The 22,286-nt window shown below is 30.2% G+C and overlaps 1 protein-coding gene across 3 annotated transcripts in view; it reads right to left on the bottom strand.

Moving 5' to 3' along the window:
* Nucleotides 1–22,286, bottom strand: part of LOC129981972 (uncharacterized) — a 76,008-nt gene that overhangs the window by 3,868 nt on the left and 49,854 nt on the right. For all 3 annotated transcript variants that reach the window (XM_056093051.1, XM_056093050.1, XM_056093052.1), the window contains exon 2: nucleotides 2,172–4,802. In XM_056093051.1, coding sequence (XP_055949026.1) covers nucleotides 2,172–4,501 — 2,330 coding nt within the window. In that variant the 5' untranslated portion in view covers nucleotides 4,502–4,802. The remainder of the gene's footprint in view (nucleotides 1–2,171; nucleotides 4,803–22,286) is intronic.

Below are 22,286 nucleotides of genomic sequence, written 5' to 3'. Positions count from 1 at the left end.
CATTCATGAATATGTTCCAAACTACTGCGTACAGTAATATATATATATACACATAAATAATACCACTCATTACATTATGAAACATGAAAATTCATGAAACAATTATTTTTACCATTTAAACATAAAGGAACATTGCATTTTCTACATGACTACTGTGTACCTTTGACTTTTACATAGTGGAATTTTATACCTCAATTTATTTTAAAATATAGGCAGTGACCAACGTCGTCTTTTCGTACTTCCATAGATGGCTAAGGATGAGATGACCTTCTAGATTTAGTAAATTTATGTAAAACCGATTTTGCATATTGATGTATTTTTACATCACAAAAAAGCTGCATTTCTCAAAAATAAATTTATCAATATATGGGAAAAATGTAAATATTATTCGTTATTATTACTTTGTTTCTAACCAAAAACCTTTTTTCCTGCATATTTTCATTACTTTTCATATAAATAAACGAAATTCGTAACACCCGTCGAAATGAAATTGATTTTTTGAAGTAGAGGTTTCCTCAAATCTTGGGTCAAAACCTCAATTTTTTGGGATTTTCGGGTAACGAGGGGTCAATACTTGGATGAAAGTCAGACTCCTTACAGAAAAAAAAGTCCCTGATTTGAATCCCTGCCTGAAGGTGACCCTCTATAAAGTCTTCAGGTCGGATTCATCATTTCCTTCTTTTTTTTATTTCAGTTTATTCATGTTTTTGTAATTTAAACAATATTTATTTTTAATTTGGTCATTTGTATTTTAGATGTAGCAACATTGGCGCGCTCTAAATGCATTGTATCTTTCTTTTAATAGTTTTGACTCATATTTACTTTATAATTTAGTTTCATAATATTGCTTTAATTTTACGGACTGTAGTTCTTTTAAACTATCAGCTAAGAAATAGTGAAAGTATGCGAAAAGTTAAGCATCAGTTAGCAACCTAACTAGACATCATTAAAACTAATCGATATTTAAACAATTATTCATTTATAAACAAACTTTCACATATTTATTTCTGTATAATGGCATTTCAACTAAATAATGGCAGATTTTTTCACTTGCATGATTTGTTATGACTACAAATTTGTTTATTTCAATTGTTCATGCTTTTCCCCAGATATTGAATCTATTTCTAACACAGAATCTTTTCTTTAACTGATATTTAAATTGTTCTATTTTCTAGCTCTACTTTTGGATTTGGCACCTATTTAATTCTATTTTACTTATTTTTGTATACAGTTGTTGATGGTTGATAAAATATGGTCGTGACATAGGCACCTTAATGAATCGCCTTAAAAAACTGAATTGAAAATATTTTGTTTAGAGAAATAGCTTTAAAACTTACTTTTAAGTCAGCGGGAGTAATCTTATCAAAACTTTCTCGCATATAATCTAATAAAGATGCTACCCCCAGAGAACGCCTTGCATAGCATTGGCATACAATAGTTACGAAATATTCATCTTTGGCGTGAATTTAGCAGTTTTACTGAATCTATCGTGTCATCCTTGATGAGTTATTTCGTATTTAAACCCTGTCAGGCGGATAATAGTAGCCGAAAATAGAATTTGTGCTTTAGATGCGTTTTCCCCAACCGATTGAAGCAAAAATTTGACATAGAACTTTAGTTCCAAGCACAGTATCATATACCAAATTTGATATATTTAAATCATTGCATCTTTGAGTTATCGCTGTTATATGTTTGAAAACTACAGACAAACAGACGGTCAATCTCTAGCTGGGTTATCTCAAAATTTGTTAGGTATCTAGACTATAGATGCTAATTCTGTGTATCGAATTTTATATATGTAACTCTCCTCGTTTTGTAGTTATAATAACAAACTATATTCATACAATCGGACAGACATACTTACTCTCAGCGGATTTTGCTAAAAGTTTGACAGAAAGACCGTATACCAAATTTCACCCGTCTAGATCAAAGCGTTTTTGAGTTATCTTTGTCACAGACAAACAAAGGGCCATTTTTCCCGAATTCGAATTGTTTGACGATTACCATACTTTCTCTATACTTGGTTTACGCGAAATTAAAAAAAAATCATGTGAAGGGAAAATTTTCCTCACGTTCAAATGTTTTCAATAGTATCTAGAAGGTTATTATGAAAAAATAATAATTTTTATTAATAGAAACTATTTTGTGCAAAGATAACTAAATTTACTAACCTATTAGGATAGAAAGTGCTCGAAACTCGAATGGAAGTTCTCTTTGATTCAAACGTTGTGGGCACTATAGTTGTTTCAACGATTGGTGGCCTTGTTGTAACACGTACTTTAAAAAATGGAGGTGGTCGAGTGTATGCCATGTCCAGAACAGGCTTTCTTGGGTAAGTTCCGTCATACCTAAAGAAGCTTCCTGGACGATATTCAGGCAATGTAAAATTATAAAATGAATGACCCATGGTTGATTTCATTAGGTAATCGTAAAAAGATTTAGGATCAATTCTCGATTTCTTTACCGCAATATTTTCTTGATTTTCCTTATCGGTCATTTTAGGCTGGCGAACACTGTCCAATTCTAGAGTTTCTGTAGCAATTTCGGCATCAGTGGATGGATTTTCTGTGGTAGTAGTGACATTGATCTTTTCCAGATTTTCACTTATTTTTCTCAATAGAGTTTCTGAAATAATAGTAGGAGAAGTTATAACTTCATTTATTTCAAATGATGTACTCTCGCTAATATTTGACTGAAGTTTTGGCATCACAGTAGATCTATTCGCAAAAGGCCTGAATTGTCGGCTTCTTCCTATTGAATATGTGTACTGTTTAGTGAGCTGTTCTGTGTTATTTTTTTCACGCACAGTCTCTCGAAGATGTATGTCCTCACTGGCCTCAGTTGAATTTGAAGTTTTTCTTCCTAATGGTGATCTCGTTGGTGTAATCCTGGTATTATTTCGATGTTTTCTCTCAAATATACGAGGGAAAATCGAATCACTACGTTTCGGTAAGAAAGCTGAAGAATCTTTAGTGTTGTTGGTGTTATTTAATAAAGCAATTGTTGCATTCTTATCGATTTCTATCGATGTTGGCTCCGGTCGAGTTTCGCTTAGAAGCATCTTAACCTTTATTCTTGATCTTGGGGTCGTTCCATTTCTTTGATTTTGCTTCGATGAAGCAGGTGCCGAGTAAGTTCTTTGCCCATAAGTGGTTCTATAAAGAGATGATTTAGTTGTTCTGAGACGTGGCCGAAGAGAGTTATAAACTGAAGTATTTTTTGTGTTAGATTCGACTACTGAAGAAGCTAGTTTATCCAGGTCTGGAATGATGTAAGGCGATATGAAAGAACTTCTTTTACCAAATTCCTTATCTGTATCTTGAAACGGATCATGGGGAAACAAAGACCCCCTCTCCAGAGCTGAAATCTGGAAGGTATAATTAAACAAATCGTTAAATGCTTTTGCTTTATCAGTCAAACTAGTCAGAACCGTCCTGTTGGGAAAAAGAGTTTCGATACCACCTGTATGGTTTCTGTCTTTCTTTTCTTCAAGTTTAGAATCACCTGCAATGGGAAAGTTCCTACCAGATCTTCGAGACTTCCGTGTCTGACTTTCAAGAATGGATGGACGAGTTGATGAGGTGAAATCTGAATCCACAGTGATAGGGGAAGATGTGGCGATTACATATTTCGGTTCTATTTTAGAACTCGGTGTAGTACTCCGTTCTTTAATAGTCACAATTAACAAGTTAGTGTTGTTCTGTGTTTTAAGTTTTGGCTTTCTTGTCAAGTCCAGAACATGCATGTTCGTAATAAAAGATTTTCTGGAGAAATTCGTACTCGGTTTTTGAAGTTTTGTTCCATTCTCTAACTTAAGAACACTGACGGGTTTGCTCTTTGTTGAATTATCAATTGTCGAGTTTGAGCTATTGGAATTTGGCAAATTTTCGAAGAGTTTTACGAAATAATTATCTTTTTTAGAGCCATCGACACTTAAAGTAATACGATAACTTTTATTTCTCAACAAAGAGTTCAATAAATATTCGAGACTAGATACAGTCCTTGGATTTAAGTTGCTACGGACTGTTGTGGTAAATTTACGTATTCCTTTACGGTTTATTAGAATCTTACTTAATTGCCTCTCTTTAGGTGGTATCATCCATGGTTCTTTTACATCCTTGACAGATTCTTTACCGAGACGTCTCGACAATTTTGGACTTCTATTCCCAAACAGAAGAACATTCTTTCGTGGAGCAGGATCATCAGTTTTGTTATTGATGCCATGTTCTTTATAAGTGGTTCGTGCTGCAAGTATGATATCGAGTGATGGCTTTAGTTTCAACGAACGAGGTTGTTCGTTGTTGAAGTGAGTTCGAGGTGATGAATGTGGTAATGAGGTTGGTGTGATTGCAGATATCAGTTTGGAACGACGAGTGAAGTGATAAGGTGGTTGAGTAGGAATGATTTCTGATAGTCCCCCGATGAGAAAGATCAGGATGAGTCCCACAGCTGGGGGACTCATCATTCTCATCAAGAATTGGCAACATTTGTGGAACAGCATTGACTTGTTTTATCCATGAGATAGGGTGATAAACTATTTATGATTAAACCCTCATGTTAGAAATACTGACATGAAACATCATGCTCAACATCTTCTAGATAGAATGCGCAATTAACTACAAAAGTAAGAAACTAAGGAATTTCTTATCCATTTTCCAAATTGAAATTAATTTTTGTCTTCTTTTTTACAGTGTTTCAGAAGATACAAAATATATCGCAATTCGTTTGATCAGCATATATTGATTCATGTCTTCTGGAAATGGTAACTTCTTTCAGATGAATTTTAAACAAACTGTCATCACCTGTAAGAAAAGAAAAAAAAACATGTTGAAGATGTAAATACTATTGCAAATCAATTTGTTACAAAGTCTTTTTATAGTTTCAAAATTTTATGAAAATACAGAAGACTACATAAAAATATTATTAAAGAAGGAGAAGATATTGAAGCGTCCCTCTCATTTAATGTATATCTATATACTATTGTTGATTGCACAAAAAAATCAAGAGAATCTTTTTTGTCTTCTTCTTTTGTATAACATCATCAATAACAGGAGTGATATCCAATCTTTTTTTATCCAACATAGCTCTGGTATTCAAAATGTTCTGCATCATGCATAAATTGACGGATATGTTGGTAGAAGTATGGTAAGATATTTCCCATGAAAGTCTACTTATTGCACTGGTTCTTACGATGCAACTTCCTGAAAATGTTTTATTAAATTAATTGACTGTCATCCCCAGAACCTACAACCACCTCTCGTTGGAAAGATCATTTATATTTAAACACTTTATCCCTATCGTGAACTCATTAAATTTTCTTGTGAAGAGGAATGAAGGCATGTGTGTTTATGAATTTTCTTATAAATCCTTAACTGAATCGATACTAATTATTGATGCTTGAATAATTAGTCAAATTAGACGAATAATTGTCTCATCATTAAGAATAATTATTCCACAAAATTTTTCTTTTTATATCAGCCACTCCTCAACAGTTAAGAGATAATATAATCATGTAAATATGTAATATAAGTTTGTAATGATATAATATGTTTGTTTTATTGTTCTTAATTTGACGAAGGCGAGAAAGCTTCACAACAAACTTTTGCTTCGGATCCCTATTCCATGGAAGATAAGTCGTCGAACGAGTAATGTTCTTGCATTTAGGTTAAAAGGAATCTAACTTTGTCTTTTGTTTTGCCGAAAAAATTCTTGTCAATAAATCTCAGTAATAAATATTGTACTTTTTTTTGGGAGGTCTTGTTCAACAACTTCTCTTTCATCAACCGGACGTTTTAAATACACAAAAATAATGTGATCGCAAAATTATGATAATGATTGGGTTGCTTTTTAGGTACCAATTTTAGTAATATAAAGATTTAGAAATTCTTTGAAATTGTAAAGACTTTATAGATGTACGTAAGTCATATATTTATGAATAATAACAATAATTTCATTACAATCTAATTGTGGAATAATTCAGAAAGATTTACTAAAATGATATTATTTATTCTGACATACTTCGTCCTCGTTTAGTGAATATTTCCACGTCTTTCTAATTTGGTAGAAGCGGATGAATTTCCAATTATTAATTCTAGTACATGGGATCACTGTTTATAATAAAATATAATTAACATATAACTGATTAATATTATGCGATATTAATAACACTATAAGTACTTTAAATAGACAATAAATGAAGGAGACGTCAATTATTCTATGGTACACAATAAAATATATAATTTCCAAATAAAACTTTATCGACGAAAAAAATAGATACTGCCATATGAATACTTATTTCGGCAGATAATTTTAAACCGTATCTATTAAATGAATTTTTCTTAACAAGCTTAACTGCAATGTTCATAAAACTTGGAAATAGATTATTACTATAAACATTCGAAGACCAATTACTGTATCGAAACAAAGTATTAGAATCTTAATAAATATTTTGCCATGAGATAAAAAAATGAGTTTTGGCAAGAAACGAAGGAACTTAAATTTACAAATTGTGATTCTGGATTTGTATTATTACGAATGGAGTCTGAGAATCCTCATTTATGCACAACAATTGAACTTTTCTCATTTTTAGAAAAGCTGGGAAGCCTGATTGTGCAATCCCACAAGTAGGATTTCTAAATTGAGGCAGTTTCAGGCAGGATAGAAATGAAGCATATCAGGAAATGTTTTTCAACTACCTTTTCGGGAGCGAAGATATAAGTTCAAATAGCTATAATTTGAGTTCTGCCAAGATTGCCAAGTTGCCAAGATCGTATTTATAAAAAATAGTAGTCTGACAAAATAATTTAATGAATATTTAGAAGTTTTATAGAGTGCAATCGTAATTTAACCCCATGCTTGGCGTACTTTTCAAAAATCGCCAACCGCGAGCTTGCGCCGTGTTTTTTTTTGGAGGATTCCTAGACTAGAGAAAACGGGACCAACTTGGCGAAGAAAGGGGTTATACTACGATTCACCATTTTTATAGGTATAAAAAAAGAACTTAAATTTACAAATTGTGATCTGGATTTCCTTTATTGTGAATGGCATCTGAGAATCCTCATTTATGCAAAACACTGGAAACTTTCTCATTCGTAAAAAGCAATTCCACATTAAGAATTTTTAAATTGAAACTATTTCAGGTTGGATAGAAATGAAGCATATCAGGAAAATTTCTTTTCTTTCCTTGGTTTGGAAGAGAAGATATAATATCGAATAACTATAGTTTGAGTTGTATTGCAGTTGCCAAGATGATATTCATAAAAAAATGTCAGCTCGACAAAATAATTCTATGAATATTTAGAAGTTTTATATGTTTATAAGAGTAAATAAAAGTGTCAGTTTCATCGTTAGTGAGTGTAATAAATGTGTAATAAAAGTTCATTATTCAGAATTATTGCTGATTTATAGCACAAATATAGTGTGTCTTATTGAGAATTAGGTTTTACAAACAAACAGAGCAACATTTATTGAATTATTTTCTAAATTTTTAATTATATACATTAGGAAGTAACAAATTTTAAGCACCAAAATCTTTCGATTTTTAAACAACGATTTTTTAAAAGTAAATTCTAGCATAACTAAATATTTCCTTAAATGTTAACTTTAGCTGTCATTTTTTTTATCACGATTTAGAATATTTTAATAAATAATAGTATTAGTAATGACAATTGTTAATATTAGTATTATAATTAGTCTAGGCTTTATTGTATTAGTGATTGACAAATATTTAGATTCTTAAAAAAATTTGAAAAATATGGCACTTATTTCAGTAGAAAAAATAAATTTTAATGATTTTTTGGACAAATATATTAATAATAATTGAAGTTACGCATTTTTGCTTTTAACCCAATTATTTTCAACAAACCTGTGATAAAATTTTTTATATTAGTTTTTTGCATCTGTTCTCTTATACGAGAGACCTCGAGCATATCCAGTTTATTATGCATCTTTATTCCATTACCTTACGGCTATTCTTTCGCAATTTAGAATAATTTCGTAATTATTTAAGCAGACCCAATAGCTAATTTAATTAACATAAGAAAACAAAAAAAAATCGATGTAATATGATATTTAATAACGTCTATATCTAGAAACTCATCATACCGCAGGTAAGGCCACTGACACAGTGTTATTGACCTTCAATATATTTTTCTTATAATTAAATGAATCTAGCTGTCGCTAATAAAGGTCATTTTTTTCCGTTCTAGACGTTCTTGAATGCGATATTTTGAATCCATAATGCCTGAAAAATTCAACTCATTGGTAAAATGTCCGAAGTTTTAAAAGATGAAATATTTAGAATGAATTTCGATAATATTTGCGGTTTGATAGTGAGGCATTTTGATACATCGCTTAATATGTCTGAACTGTGAATTAAAGAATTTCTACTAAGAAAACTAAAAAAATTTAAGTTTAAATATCAATTTTGTTTGTAATAATGATAGAATTTTTATCACAGTGATAGTATAAATTTCAGAATAATTATTATACTTCAGCGCTTAAGAATTATCATAACCAATATTCTTCAAAATGGAATTATCTTTTACAAGTGACAAGTGTTACATTGAAATTCAAATAATTTTCATTGTGTCATCATATATTTAACGCCTGGTTTTCTCCTGATGTTGTAAACTAAAAAAGAAGGATTCTGTTTAATATCTCTGTAGTTTATAAGACTAATAAGAAATTGAAATTTCTTTACCGCGAATCTAGAAAAAAGAAGAAGATAGTTACATTTTTAAGAGATTTATTGGATTTGACTCTAGTAAGATGGTTCATACATACAATGAAAAAAAAATCATATATTAGCTATTAAACTGATATAGTTTTAATAGCTGATAATTTCGCTGAATCATGGATGTGAAAATATATTTAAAGCATTTAACTAGAGTTAAATATAACCAGTGCGAACTAACATATTTCAAATATATCAGAATATTAAAAAAAAACAAAATGTTAGGAGCATGTAAACATTTTAGTTCAATCTTTGATATTCAATTCTTTTTCGTTGTAGCATGATATACTAAAAACATACTTTACATACTTTTTATATTTGATTCTCAAACATGTTGCCTATTTAGAATTTGGTTCTTGAAATCGAAGGGGCCATAATAAAAATAAATTTTCTGTAAACTTAACAATATGTTTTGTTGCAGGTTTAACTATTTGAAAAACACTAAAAGAAGAAAAATTATCGTTCAAAAAATTGTTACTAACTTGATAACACTTATTGGCTGACATGCTGTCTGTAAATTGCATCAACGCCATGCATAATGACTAAATCATTCAAAACGTTCTACAAAACAGAGCGTAAGACTAAGAGCCACCAAATAAGGTTATTTCATAGGTAGCATATTTTAAGTATAAAACGAACTTTCAATATTTTAAGTATAAAACGAACTTTTAATATTTTAAGTATAAAACGAACTTTCAAAACCGTTAATTAAATTTTTAATTGAAAATTAATTAAAATGTTAATTTTTTTCTTCAAAAGTGTAGTGAATAATTGAAAAAATACATTTTTATAACATTTTAAAATTAAAAAATAAATTCTTTGAAGATATAAATTTTATATTTGTAATTTTTTCTAAATTAAATAAAAATATTTTTATTAAAAATAAATTCTTAATAAGCAAATATATTATTGATAAAAATTTTTATTAAAATATTTTCATGTATATTTTAATAACTGGTTTGTATTTTTACCCTTTCATGTAACGAAAATTTAAAATACATTCTTTTATTATTTACGCGTTATCACTACTGTGTAATTAAATTTAAAAAATAAAACAAAGACGTGCAGTCAATGCTAAAACATTGTCATTGTTATTAACATTATCCACACAGTTTTCAGTTCCTAAAAACCAGTTCCCATCTCCTTTAAAGTGTCTAAGAAATTCATCTAAAATATTTTGATATTTATTAGCATTTTATTTCATGGCAAAATCTTTATTTCATGGCAAAATATTTTATTTATTTCATGGCAAAGTCTTTATTTCATGGCCACGTAGTAATAAAGTATACCAAACATACTTACTTTACATGTTTTATGTAAAATTATAAAAGTATATATTGAAATAAATTTTCTATCAGCTTAACAAATCCTCTATTTCGAATTTAACTCTTTAATGAATTAAACCAAAAAAAGAAAGATAATTTATTTTTAAAGAAATTATATTTTTTAATGATGAAATATCTTTTAATTAATTAATTAAATTACTAAGATTTGCATTCCAAATTTTTTTTCCGAATCTTAAGAATAAAATGATGTATTCAAAAACAAAGTTGTTTTAAAATAAAATAATCCATGTCTATTACATGATATCTAATCTCTTGCTTTGAAAATGACAAATATTTTCATCATTTTTGGCGAAATATTCAACGATACATATTTGCAACTCTATTGAAAACAATCCTCAATCAATATCGTTAAGTGGAACTTTCAACCCAGCATTGTGGCAACCAACTGATGCCATTCAAGTCAACAAATTGCTCTAAGTAATCTACCGCGAAATGATTCTCGACTCTTCCTTTTGGCATCGGAAGCGAGACCTTAATCGAGTGTGACGAAAAAAATAACGATAGCTATCATCCACCGCTTGCACGAGCGTCACCCATACCCGATAGGATCTAAAGGGTTGAACTTTATTGCATTCAAAGGTATTGTCTTACTAAATAAAAGGGATTGGAGACATAGGTTTTAACTAGCGTGTGACAGGAAGCACAGTAGGATACAAAACAGCCGGGGAGACAATCAACAGGAATGGCACTGATGGACAGATGGTGTTTATTTGGGTTTGTAGTCGTATGTGATCAGATTCTTCAAACACTATGGAGGAGTCTTATGCTTTGTTTATACTACTGTAAATAACATGCGGAGTTGTATCCCTTAAACTTTCTCGTATAATCCTTTATATATAAAAGTCCCACTTGCATCTTTTTTTTTCTTGATTAAACTTGAAACACGAGCGATCAGATTTGTAATTTTAGCATTTTTCTTATAAATGCTTTGTGATACGTGTATACACGTACTATAGTAAAGAAAACCATGTATGTGTCTGCGTGTAATTGACTAAAATTACGAAAAAGCATGTTATCCAGCGATATTTTTTGGGGGGTGGGGGACAATTAATAAGTGACATGCAGTTAATACAAAAGCACCAGAAAACCGAAAATGTATTATAGAAGAAATCATCTTTTTCTACCGATTAAAGCTAAAATTTTATACATAACTGCAATTATTTTCATAAGATCACATGCCAAATTTCTTTGATTTAGGTCACTGGATTATTGTTATTGTGTTTACATGCATGTAAAAGTTACAGATTGAGAGACATATAATAGAACTGGATTAAAATTTGATAAAAATATACACTCTAGATTCTGAAACTGTCACCCAAGTTCCATTAACTTAAATTGTTAAATTTTTGAACTATCGCGTTTATATCAATTAGACGGATAACCCCATGATGGATTTTATTTATCATGAATTGCAACCTTGCATTTGTCAGACAGAGAGATATATAAATCATATGCTGTTTCTGATAAGTTTCACAAATCGATAAATAAACAGCAGACTTTTGAAAAACAGAATATGATTTAATGTGCATTTATTTATTTCAAAGATTCAGTGCGATTTTGTGAGATCGTCTATAGATCGAAAATGAAGTAACATAACATAATAATCCGGATATCATTCGATGAATTTTTAATTTAATGCTAATTCTTTTTTAAAATCACCAGCTTGAAATCAATTCCCTTAATTTAATCATAGTTAATTAGACCTTCAAAGTGAAGGTTTTGGTTATGTTTGTTTAAATTAATTCACCGCTTGTGATTGTCTGTATAACAAATAATAGTGCACAATATAGTTTTGGAAAACTATTAAAGACAAGTTTACAACCTTTAAAAGTCTATTAATTTATTTCCGATTATAGTGCAAGATTTTTGAGAAGATAATAACACAAGATAATATTTTGATAATTTCCAAAACAGAATAATTTTTTGGAAACATATTCTTTTACTAGCCGCCTTTGGCGACCAGCCGGTTCGCCATCTTAATGTTCGTTAAAATTTTAATAATTAAATATTTTATGCAATTTCTACTTTAATAGCTTCTTCATCAAAATATTTTAAAACTTCAAATTTTGATTATCATATAATTCATTCATAATATTATAAAGGCCTTCAGTCATAACGTAATATGTATCTCTCTCATTTTCTGTTAGCAGCCGTAGAATTTATGCTTTAAATTAAAGTGGAAAGAATTTATCTTCAATTAATATAATAATATTTTTTACTGAAATAAAGCATTTTTTTATAATCTGATTACTGAAAATAGAGTCACTCAGCGTTTAAACTTTATGGGCACTAAAGAATATCTTTTTTAATTTATGTAATATCTCAAGAGTTGGTCAACAAAATTTTCTTAGATTCATTATGAGCAGATCGATTAATTAACAATGTTTAAATTTAAATGCATCAAACACTAAGAAAATAAAACGAATCGTTTAAAATAAACGGGTGAAAACAGGTTTTAAAAAAACTACTTAAAAAACGATGTACTTAAAGCTATAAGCATATACAAAAAATATATAACTAACATAAATACAATTTACTTACAAAAGCATGCAACTAACCCAAAAATAATTTAAATCATCCATTGATAACGTTGTCATGGCAACAATCAGAACAGAATGCGCATGCGTGAATTTTCTTCGCCGGTTACGTAACGCAAATACGTGATTTTTTTCTACGCCAGTTGGGGTAACGCTATGCAGATTAGAAATTTTTAATTTCCTTTATTCTGTTTTATTTTAATTCAAAAGTACTTCAGAATGAATCTGAAAGATTGATTCATTAACAATGTTTAATTTTAAATGCATCAAACATTAAGAAAATAAACAGAACCGATTGAAATAATCCGCCGAAAAATTTTAACCCTAGCCTCATTACTGTTGGGAGAAAAAAAAAACTGAAGCCTTTTTCGTTTGGCGCTGGGGATAATGGAAGATTTTTTTGGCGGAAAAGTTGGCGGTGGGAAAAATGGAAGATTTTTTTGGCGGGAAAGTTAGTTTTTAATTAATAATTAAAATTCTAACTAAAAATTCGAAAAAAGAAACCCCAGGTGCACATTCCCAACCTCCAAGGTATACATGTACCAAATTTGGTAGCTGTATGTCAAACGGTCTGGCCTGTAGAGCGCCAACACACACACACACACACATTGAGCTTTATTATAAGTATAGATATACTGTATATTTTGAATTTGTTTTTTTAAAAGAGAAATAAAAGAAAACATCACACATTTATTTACAGTTTCACAATTCTATTTTATCAACTCGATAAAATAAAATTTTAAGAAGTTGAAAGCTTCCATTTATTTCCTTAGCTGATGAAAAGCATAAAAGCATAACAACAGGTAGAACAACTGTTACGCTAAAATTACAAAGAAATATTTGATATCTGAACTTCTCGAAAACCATGACAAGAACATTCATTGAGCCTTCAAGACGATAAAAAACAAGTTTTTTTCTTGTTTGAAATCTGGAAACAGATATATAATTGTAATAACTTCATTTGACCTCTTTCAAAAGGGGTTCCTCGAACAGTTGCGAGACAGGCAAGTACCCTAAGCAGGCCCCATTTGTTGCTATAAGCGCTGTTCGGTTCGAAGAAGTTTTATTGGTTCTCAATAAGGTCAAAAAGCAAGAAAAACACTGAAAAACAGAAGAAATTCGGCAACCTGGTACATGGCCACTGTTGTTTTTCGTTTTTTCAGAGTAGAGAATAGGTGGACACTCAAAGCATTCCCATTTTATTATATAATGCTTTCTCGAACTATTAAACGCTATTGGAAAACATATTTACTAACATTTTTAAAAATACACATATATCAAATTATAAAGGGTTACAAGGAGATAGTTTGTAATCTATTAGTAACTATATTTGTAACCTATACTTGGATTACAAGCAGTTGGCTTGTAAGAGTTTCTAATTTTTTTTTTCATCTAGCAAGATAATGTTTTAGATTTGTTCGTCAAATATTTATATTATTTTTTAAATTTATCTAAACAATAACGGTAAGCGCGATGTAAAAAGAATATTTAATATCATCAAAATAAAATAGTGTAATTAAACAATGAAAAGCATATTTGAAAAATATTATTAAAATATTTTTAAAATTTATTTAGAGGAAAAAATTGCAGAAAATTAAAATTTAAAACTGCTATATTTGAAAATCTTTTTTTTTTGTTATATATATATATATAATATATAATCGTCCAAGGCATCTCTAACGTTGGGTGGAATTAAAAATATCCCAGTCTTTTATTTCTGCATCATTAAAGGTTTAATAATTTAAGGTTCTATTTTGGCATCTAGCAACTGAGATAGATTTTATTTTTATGCTCAAAGTGGCTATTTATAGGTATGCGAATAAACCTAAACATGAATGAATAGCAAAGGTCAATGAGCTGAGATCTGCAATTTTTATTCGATATATTCTTCTTTCACAAACTAAGCTGAAAATTATTTCTTATATTTTCTTTCGACATTAGTTAATTTGCATTCGGAATTTCATTTCTTTTGTTCGGAATTTCATTTTTTCTGTTTGTTAGGAATTGCATTTTTATGTTATTATTCATTTCAATTCAATTTTAATTATTAGTTTTGATTTGAATGTTTTATATTATGGATAGAGAAAATCTCAAGGCATGGAAACAGAAATTTTAATGCTATTGTACATATTATTATTTTTTAAATATCTTGAGCATTCTGCCAAATGCGCATGTCAATTTCTACAGCAGCTTTTGTTATCTTATCTGTGACAATCAGATCTGAGATGTTGTCAACAGGATAATAGTCCGTTTAGCACATCTACTAGTGTTAAAGAAGTATAAAAATAGTTTTGAAAACTAATATGCTCAGGAGTTATTGAGAAAGAGCCTCAACATTTCGATTAACTTTTAAATTAAAAGAAAATTAAGATTTTAAAAAATTCTAACATCCACTATGTTAGAATTATTGGCCAAATTTCGCAGCTCAGGTCCAGTGGCCACTCCTATACTATTTTATGAATGACTTATACAATTAATATCGTCATGTATGCTGATTTTTTGCATATCACAATTTACAGATAATATTTATCCTATAAACACTATTATATTTAAACTAACATTAACTGGAAGGAACGAAGGAAGTTGGATGAAGGAAATATTTTATTTTATACACATGATGAAGAATAAAATGAAATAAATCGAACTATTAATTCAGAAAAATAAAAAAAATCAGAATTAAAAAAAGGAATTGATAAATGAATGCAAATATGTAATACGGATATCCGTAATTTAAGTCACGAGAGTTTTCGAAAAACGTTACTAAAACGAATCTGTTTAGTTCTTCTGAATTTCTCGTAATGTCTCAGCGGAGTTTTAGAGTAATATGAGAGTAAATAATTTGTACTAATAATCAAGTTTAATTGGTAATAATACTTAATAAATATTACCAAATATTAATTAATATTAAAATATAGTTAATTATTTTGCTTGATAATAATTTGAAATTTTTTAGGATGTTTCATTGCTTTACTCACATTGAACATGCCTGATTTATCACTAAAAAAAGTGCTCAATATTCTTCTTATCGGCCTCCAGAAAATTATAATGTATATTATTATTTATTTTGCAGTCAAGAGAATTTTTTATACAAAGAACTGTTAGTGGTTCGAAGATTCCAAGTCAGGACTATAAGAAGGTTACAGCAAGACATCAAAACCAACCAGCAATAACTTTTGGCGGGTAGTCAAAGCCACGTGGAAGCTATCATTATCAGAAAGAAATATCACTTATATTTGGCCAATTCTAATTGCTTTTGTTCAATGGATCGCTTTAGATTGGCCATCTGACTACAGTATTTATAATATTGTACCTATATTAATTATTTGGTTGTGCGAAAGCGGCTAGTGATAGGTAATGCTCCATCAATCCTATCAGAAAGAAATATCACTTATTTATATTTGATCAATTCTGGGTACTTATGTTCAATGGCTGGGTACTTCTGTTCAACGGTATTTTACTTTTGGGAGTGAGTGTTTGCCTTTGAGGTGTTTGATGGCGGCTGACTCGAATGACTCCATGATTTTATCCTCACCATAGTATTGTAGAACATCTATTTCACATCGTTCGTTATATCGTTTCAAAAATGAAACAGTTTTTGTTTTGTTATAGCACTTGTGGGCATTAAGTCGATCGCGATCGACCGGTGGTCAATCAAGACATTTTGGGGTAATCCCCTTTACCAAGACCTAAATTTTTCTCCTTCAAAATGACATAATTTTAAAGCATGTAGTTCAGAACCTAAGAATAACTTTTGGAATCGAAGTAAAGTATATTAATTTTTAAAAACTTGCATATCATTTAACATCGTTCTTCGATTCTGCCTACCTGTGTGAATCTGCATTTTCAACGATGTATATAATTAAGACAAAATATCGTTGCCGTCTCACAGACAATCAGAATCTAGTGCAAGATTAGCAGTTTGCAATTATATACCGAGATATTGGTGGACAGTATGTAGTCAAAGTCTTCCGCTAACTATAACTACGAAAAATAACTTTAGATAAAAAGATTTATTTTTAATATATTTTGAATTGTTTGATATTAAATGCATCATTTGATATTATTTTATTTGTGGTGGTTGTTAACATTATGTTTATATCTTGCTATTATTATTATGTTTGTAATTATATAGGTAAGTACATATTCCGTATTTATAGTTAAGTTATAATAAATATAATAATCCTTTTTTTTCAGCTCAACATACCTACGCCACTGGACGCCTACAAAAATTAGAAGTAGCCCTAGAAGTAGTATTAGAAGTCGGCCTACCCCTGTGTTCTAGCAATAAATTGCAAGTGGAAATACGGTCGATTAATCGTTTCTTTCGATTAAGTCGAAAGGTAAATTGACATCAAGGCAAACAAATATCATCAAATGCTCCTTAATGACTAAACTCAATACTTCGTGTCTTTCTATCATTTTTTAAAAAAATTATTCGTTAATTATTTCAATCAGCGGCTAGGATTGAAAGCCATCAACCGCAAATGGCTTACGAGGACATTACAGGTCTTAAACTTTAAGTCTGTCTTATATGAATTTTATCAATCATTTGAGCACTGATCATCCACTACCAGGACCGTACTAGATAAATATCTTTTTTTGCTATTTGAAAAGAATTTTCGCTTCTATGCTAGTAAGAACAAGCATAAAAAAGCTAAAAATAAAGTTTTTACTTTCTCTTATATCTAGTATAGAGGAAGTATAGTAATTGTCAAAAAATTTGAATTCGAGATTTTGACAATCTCTACATTTTAGACCTCTCTGAGGCCGGAAAGAACATTTTTGGAAAATATTCGCCTGTCTCTCTGTTTATCTGTCTCTGACAAAGCTCAAAATCGCTTTGAGATAGACTCTGAAATTTGATTTACGGCCTTTACATAAAATTTGCAGATTTCTATGAACTTTTGAATAAAATCTGTTTAGGGAAACTCTGTCTGTCCTTCTGTTTGAATATAAATTAACGCTATAATTACATAACAAAGAGAGATAGATAGATAAAAGTCAGTACACAGATTTGACATGTATAGTGGGAGCATCTGCCAAATTTTGAGCCAAATCGAAATACTGGTTGACTGTCTGTCGGTCTGTACTTTCAGATACATGTAAACGTGATGATTCAAAAATGCAGACTTAAATATATCAAATCAATCGATTGAGAAAAACAAATCTAAAACAAAAATTCGATGTTTGGATACTATTAACGCATACTAGGCATGAATCGCCAAATAATTCTTCAAGGATGTCACGATAGATTCATTAAAATGCTAAATTAATATTTCATAATTATTGAACGCCAATGCTATGCAAGGTGTTCTCTAGCATGCCAAGTTTATTAGAAAGTATGCGAGATAATTTTAGGGAGACAACTCCCGATGTTTGTCCCCACTATTTACACTGACATCAAACAATACGATTAATCCAATAGGTGAAGCTGAAATGAAGGATCTTTGCTGATTGGAAACCTAAGCATTTGTTAGTAATCCTTTGAACATTAAACCAATAGCGATATTGTATTGATGCAAATATTAGAAAAACGCCATCTTCTAAGAAAGATCTTATCTTGTTGTTGTTTTCTATGGCACTTGCCACGGACAAGTCTGCTATTACGAAGACAGCGATTTAAGCCGGAGGGGCAGCGTCTCTTGTTTTTATAGTAGCCCCAACCAGGGCCAAGAGTACGACTTTGCCATTCGCGTATCACTCATTCGCTTGCACAGCCCCTTTTTACAGGAGGGCACATTCACACATCTTACAGATAGAACAACCATACCCTAACCGGAACTCGAACCCGGGACGCCCAGACCACGGGGAAGAGGCGCTACCCCTATGCCAGGACGCCGGCAAGATCTTATGTAAAAGGTTGACAATCCCTAGTATGTAGTACAACTCCTAACTATAGTACTGTACAACCCCTGGTACAGTAGGAATACTAGGGGTTGTAAAAGGTTGACAACCTCTTGTATTCCTACAGTAATCAGCTGAATAAGTGTTAATATTTCCCGAACAATCCGATAAGTAATTTGTTATGCTAGAAATTGTAATTCATTCAGTTTGGCACAACAAAGTATAATGATTTAGTATAATTAAGTCAAAATAATAAAAAAAATTCTTTGTTTCTGGTTGCATGATTCATTTGTTTCTGACCAGAATTTCAAATTCATTTTTTTGTTATTATACAGTCTGAAAACTGCCATTTGTATTCCAAAAAACTTTGCTATCTACTTACATATAATTGTTTTTCATTTACTTTATCCATTCATTTCAATTCAGAATCTAGAGAATATTCTGAAAATAAACAGATTACTCACATATTATACATTTCTTCGTCATTTCATTTATATTCCCTCTTTGATGATTAAATATACTTTATACATTCATTCTTTAACTAACATTAATCATACAATTCCAGTTATGGAATACAAGGAAGCTTTCCGATACCACAATAACTGTGGTAGGTAGTAGTAATGTTGTATTCTAAAGTTCAAGCACAATTTTCTGGGCCAACACTGCACAGGAATATGAATCATCACTCGCGTCCCTTAAAAAAGCACTGGAAACAGTTGACACAACACAACGGAGAGAGAGAGCTTAAACAATCGAAAACCACCAGACCTTCCATTTCAAAAAGTTTGAAAGGTGAGTGATTGGGTGATCAGAAATCACCAGGTCGGAAAAACAAACAACCCCCCAACTCCTCTGCCCCTACCACTCTTTTCTTTTTTACTATAATAAAAGACAAACATACTTCTCAGCACCGAGGCGTTGCTGCGTAATTCCAGCGACCCCCGTTGGACGACTAAATACCTTCGTTTAGCAGCCGTTCCACGGTTTTAAACACGATTTTTAATAATAGAGAGCTCAGCAGGTGTTACATTTTATACCGTTGTGACCTCTGTAGCAGAACTTGAAAGAAGAAAAAATAAAGCCTCTGTTTACGTTACAGTCATGGCGGAAGTGGATTTGGAGCGGATGGTTTATGTGTAACTTGCTGTTCGACAATGGGACTCTAGGCGCTAATCTGTGCCGTTAAAATAATCATACCAGACACACGTGATATAAAATAGAGTATAAAGGAAATTAACAACGCTGTTAGTATAAAGAGTGATTATTATATATTAAGTGACAATAGATCATGACTCGCAATGTATAAACTAATTGGTCATCGGAAGTAATTAGGATGTACGTGCTGACCAGTAGAAATGATGTCATCTTGGTTTCCAGGGCATATCATTAGTCATGTGATAGTCAAACTCAGAAACTAAGACTCGCTAAAAATAAGAAGGTTAAAAAGTGTTTTTAAATAAAATTTAGAATTTACATGTAAAGAAAAACGTATCTAGTTTTTCCCCAAACATAGAAATTATAAATTCAAGAAGCATATTAAAATTAAAGAAAAAATTAAATTGGTTGTTTCGAAATCGTTGTAAAAAATTTCACTACTATCCATCATTGCTTTGACAATAGTGAAGAAAATATTCGATAATTGGACATTTTTCCTGCCCTTACTGACATACAAATATAAAACTATAAATAAAGAAGAGTTTATTTAACCCTTTCTAGGGCCGTGGGAAATATGCTTCCCACCAAATTTATCAATCTTTGTATGAATTTAAGTAGGTTGGCATAAGTTCTGACAATTTTTTTTATAAAGACAGAAACTTAGATGCTTCAGTTCTTTATCTCACACAAAATGATGTGTCTTGATTTGTTACTTAATTATTAATGAACCAAATTAATTAATGAATCAAATTAAATTTATCTAATAAGCTAAATGAATCCCTTTTCTTATTCTCATTTCAAGCCTAAAAATATTTTAACATAATATGACTAGAAAAAAATGGCCCTTTAAAGGGTTAAACTTATATTATTTAAAACTTATAAATTGAAACAGTCGATTTAAAATTGAATAAAATGGATCAAGATAATAGAGTAAATGAATAAAATAATCAATAAGTAAAGTAAAATTATAAAGGAAAAAAAAGATGAAAAAAATATTAATATGAGAATATAATGAGTATAGAAACAGACTGATTTCTTTATTTCCATGGTTAGAAGTTTGAGCAGCATCTTTTTTTAAAAGACTATAAGGCCGGTATCCTAATAAAAATGCTAGACGGAAAGCAAAAATTAAATTTCAATTAATTCCTTTCGTTTGTCTAGAATTTACACTACAGAAGGATGTGATTAACGTGATTGATTTCAGCCCCACATAACCATTTTTCATTCTTCCTCTTTCAAAAAATAAAAAAAAATAAAAAAAAAAAGCCCCCCCCCATTTTTGATAAGTTTTAAAAATATCAATCCCGATGAAAAAAAAATGATTTAAATAAGATTTCCTTTCTATTCTTTTTTGGATCAAAGTTACTAAAACATTCCCAAGTTATTCATCGTTTAGAAGAGTTATTCCACCTCTCTCGCCATTATTGTATTGCCTTTTTCTTAATGCTCAATTTCAATTTAATTTTAATCTGGGCCATCGTACCGTAGAAGTGAATATCAGTCTCAGGTTACTATGTAGCTTCTATACAAACGTATAGAGTACAAAATGTAGTTTGTCAATCATAGGACATATCTGAATGGCAAATCAGCCGTACAGAATTAAATCATTTTTGCAAGAGAACATGAAATTGCAAAAGCATAGGGTGACCACTATGGGTGGGTGGGAGTGGTGGGTATTTGTTAGTGAATTATTGTGCACCGATATATAATGCCCGCAAACATAAAAGTAGTTACTTTAAACATATGCCAAACATTTATGAATCAAAATAAAATCTTTTGCTCTTCCATTGTTTTTCTCTCCAAACTAGTTTTTTTTTTTAAATCTTTTTCTTAGTTTCCTGCATAAAGTAGATTTTTTTTTTTTTTTTTTTGCATCGCAGGTACTATTCCAACACCGTTTATGATTTTTATTATGAAGATTACTCTACAACAAAAACAGAAGTTATTTGTAAATAATTAGAAAAATTATCATTGTAATCATCTATTAAAGTTTAACTGTTGTTTTTCGAATCATTCCTGACAGTATATTTTAAAATACTTATATTCAAAATTTCATTCCGTTTCCAACAACGGTCAAGGATTCATATATCGTCAAAGTTCTTTTAGAATCAGTGCTCACAGTCTCCTATGGCAGCCACTCTTTGTATGACACCATGTTCTATAATAAAAATGGTTTATTTCTTTATACCCATCATATGTTTAAAGTTTCTCTCAGGACTTTAGAAACAATCTGCATATTCTTTCAGAAATTAAAAGAAACTTCCGTAGACTTTATAAATAAAAGCCCGAGCTTTAGTGTCTTAACTTATTTTAATTGAAGATGTAATATAAGAATTTATTTTGAGTTAATAAAATTATTTAGTTTGTAATTCTATACGATGCAAAAATATCAAAATAACCAAATAAATGCAATTTTAAACGGTGAATTAATATGTTATAACCTTTGTTTTTATTCGAAGTAAAAATACCTTTTTGAATAAAAAGATAAAAAATGGATAAAAACTACAAATATTTTACACAACTTATAAATAAGACTTTTCATAGCATAATAAATGTTAAAAGTTCGAGCGAAAGCTGTGCGATCTTTAATACAATAAAAACATTGAATAACCCTCTAATTTCTGTTGACAGCAATTTCAAATAAAAAATAATAATGTTAAATAACCCTCA

This window comes from Argiope bruennichi, chromosome 8 (genome assembly GCF_947563725.1).
Source record: "Argiope bruennichi chromosome 8, qqArgBrue1.1, whole genome shotgun sequence".
Lineage (NCBI taxonomy): Eukaryota > Metazoa > Arthropoda > Arachnida > Araneae > Araneidae > Argiope > Argiope bruennichi.
This window is presented reverse-complemented; position numbering and strand designations above follow the sequence as displayed.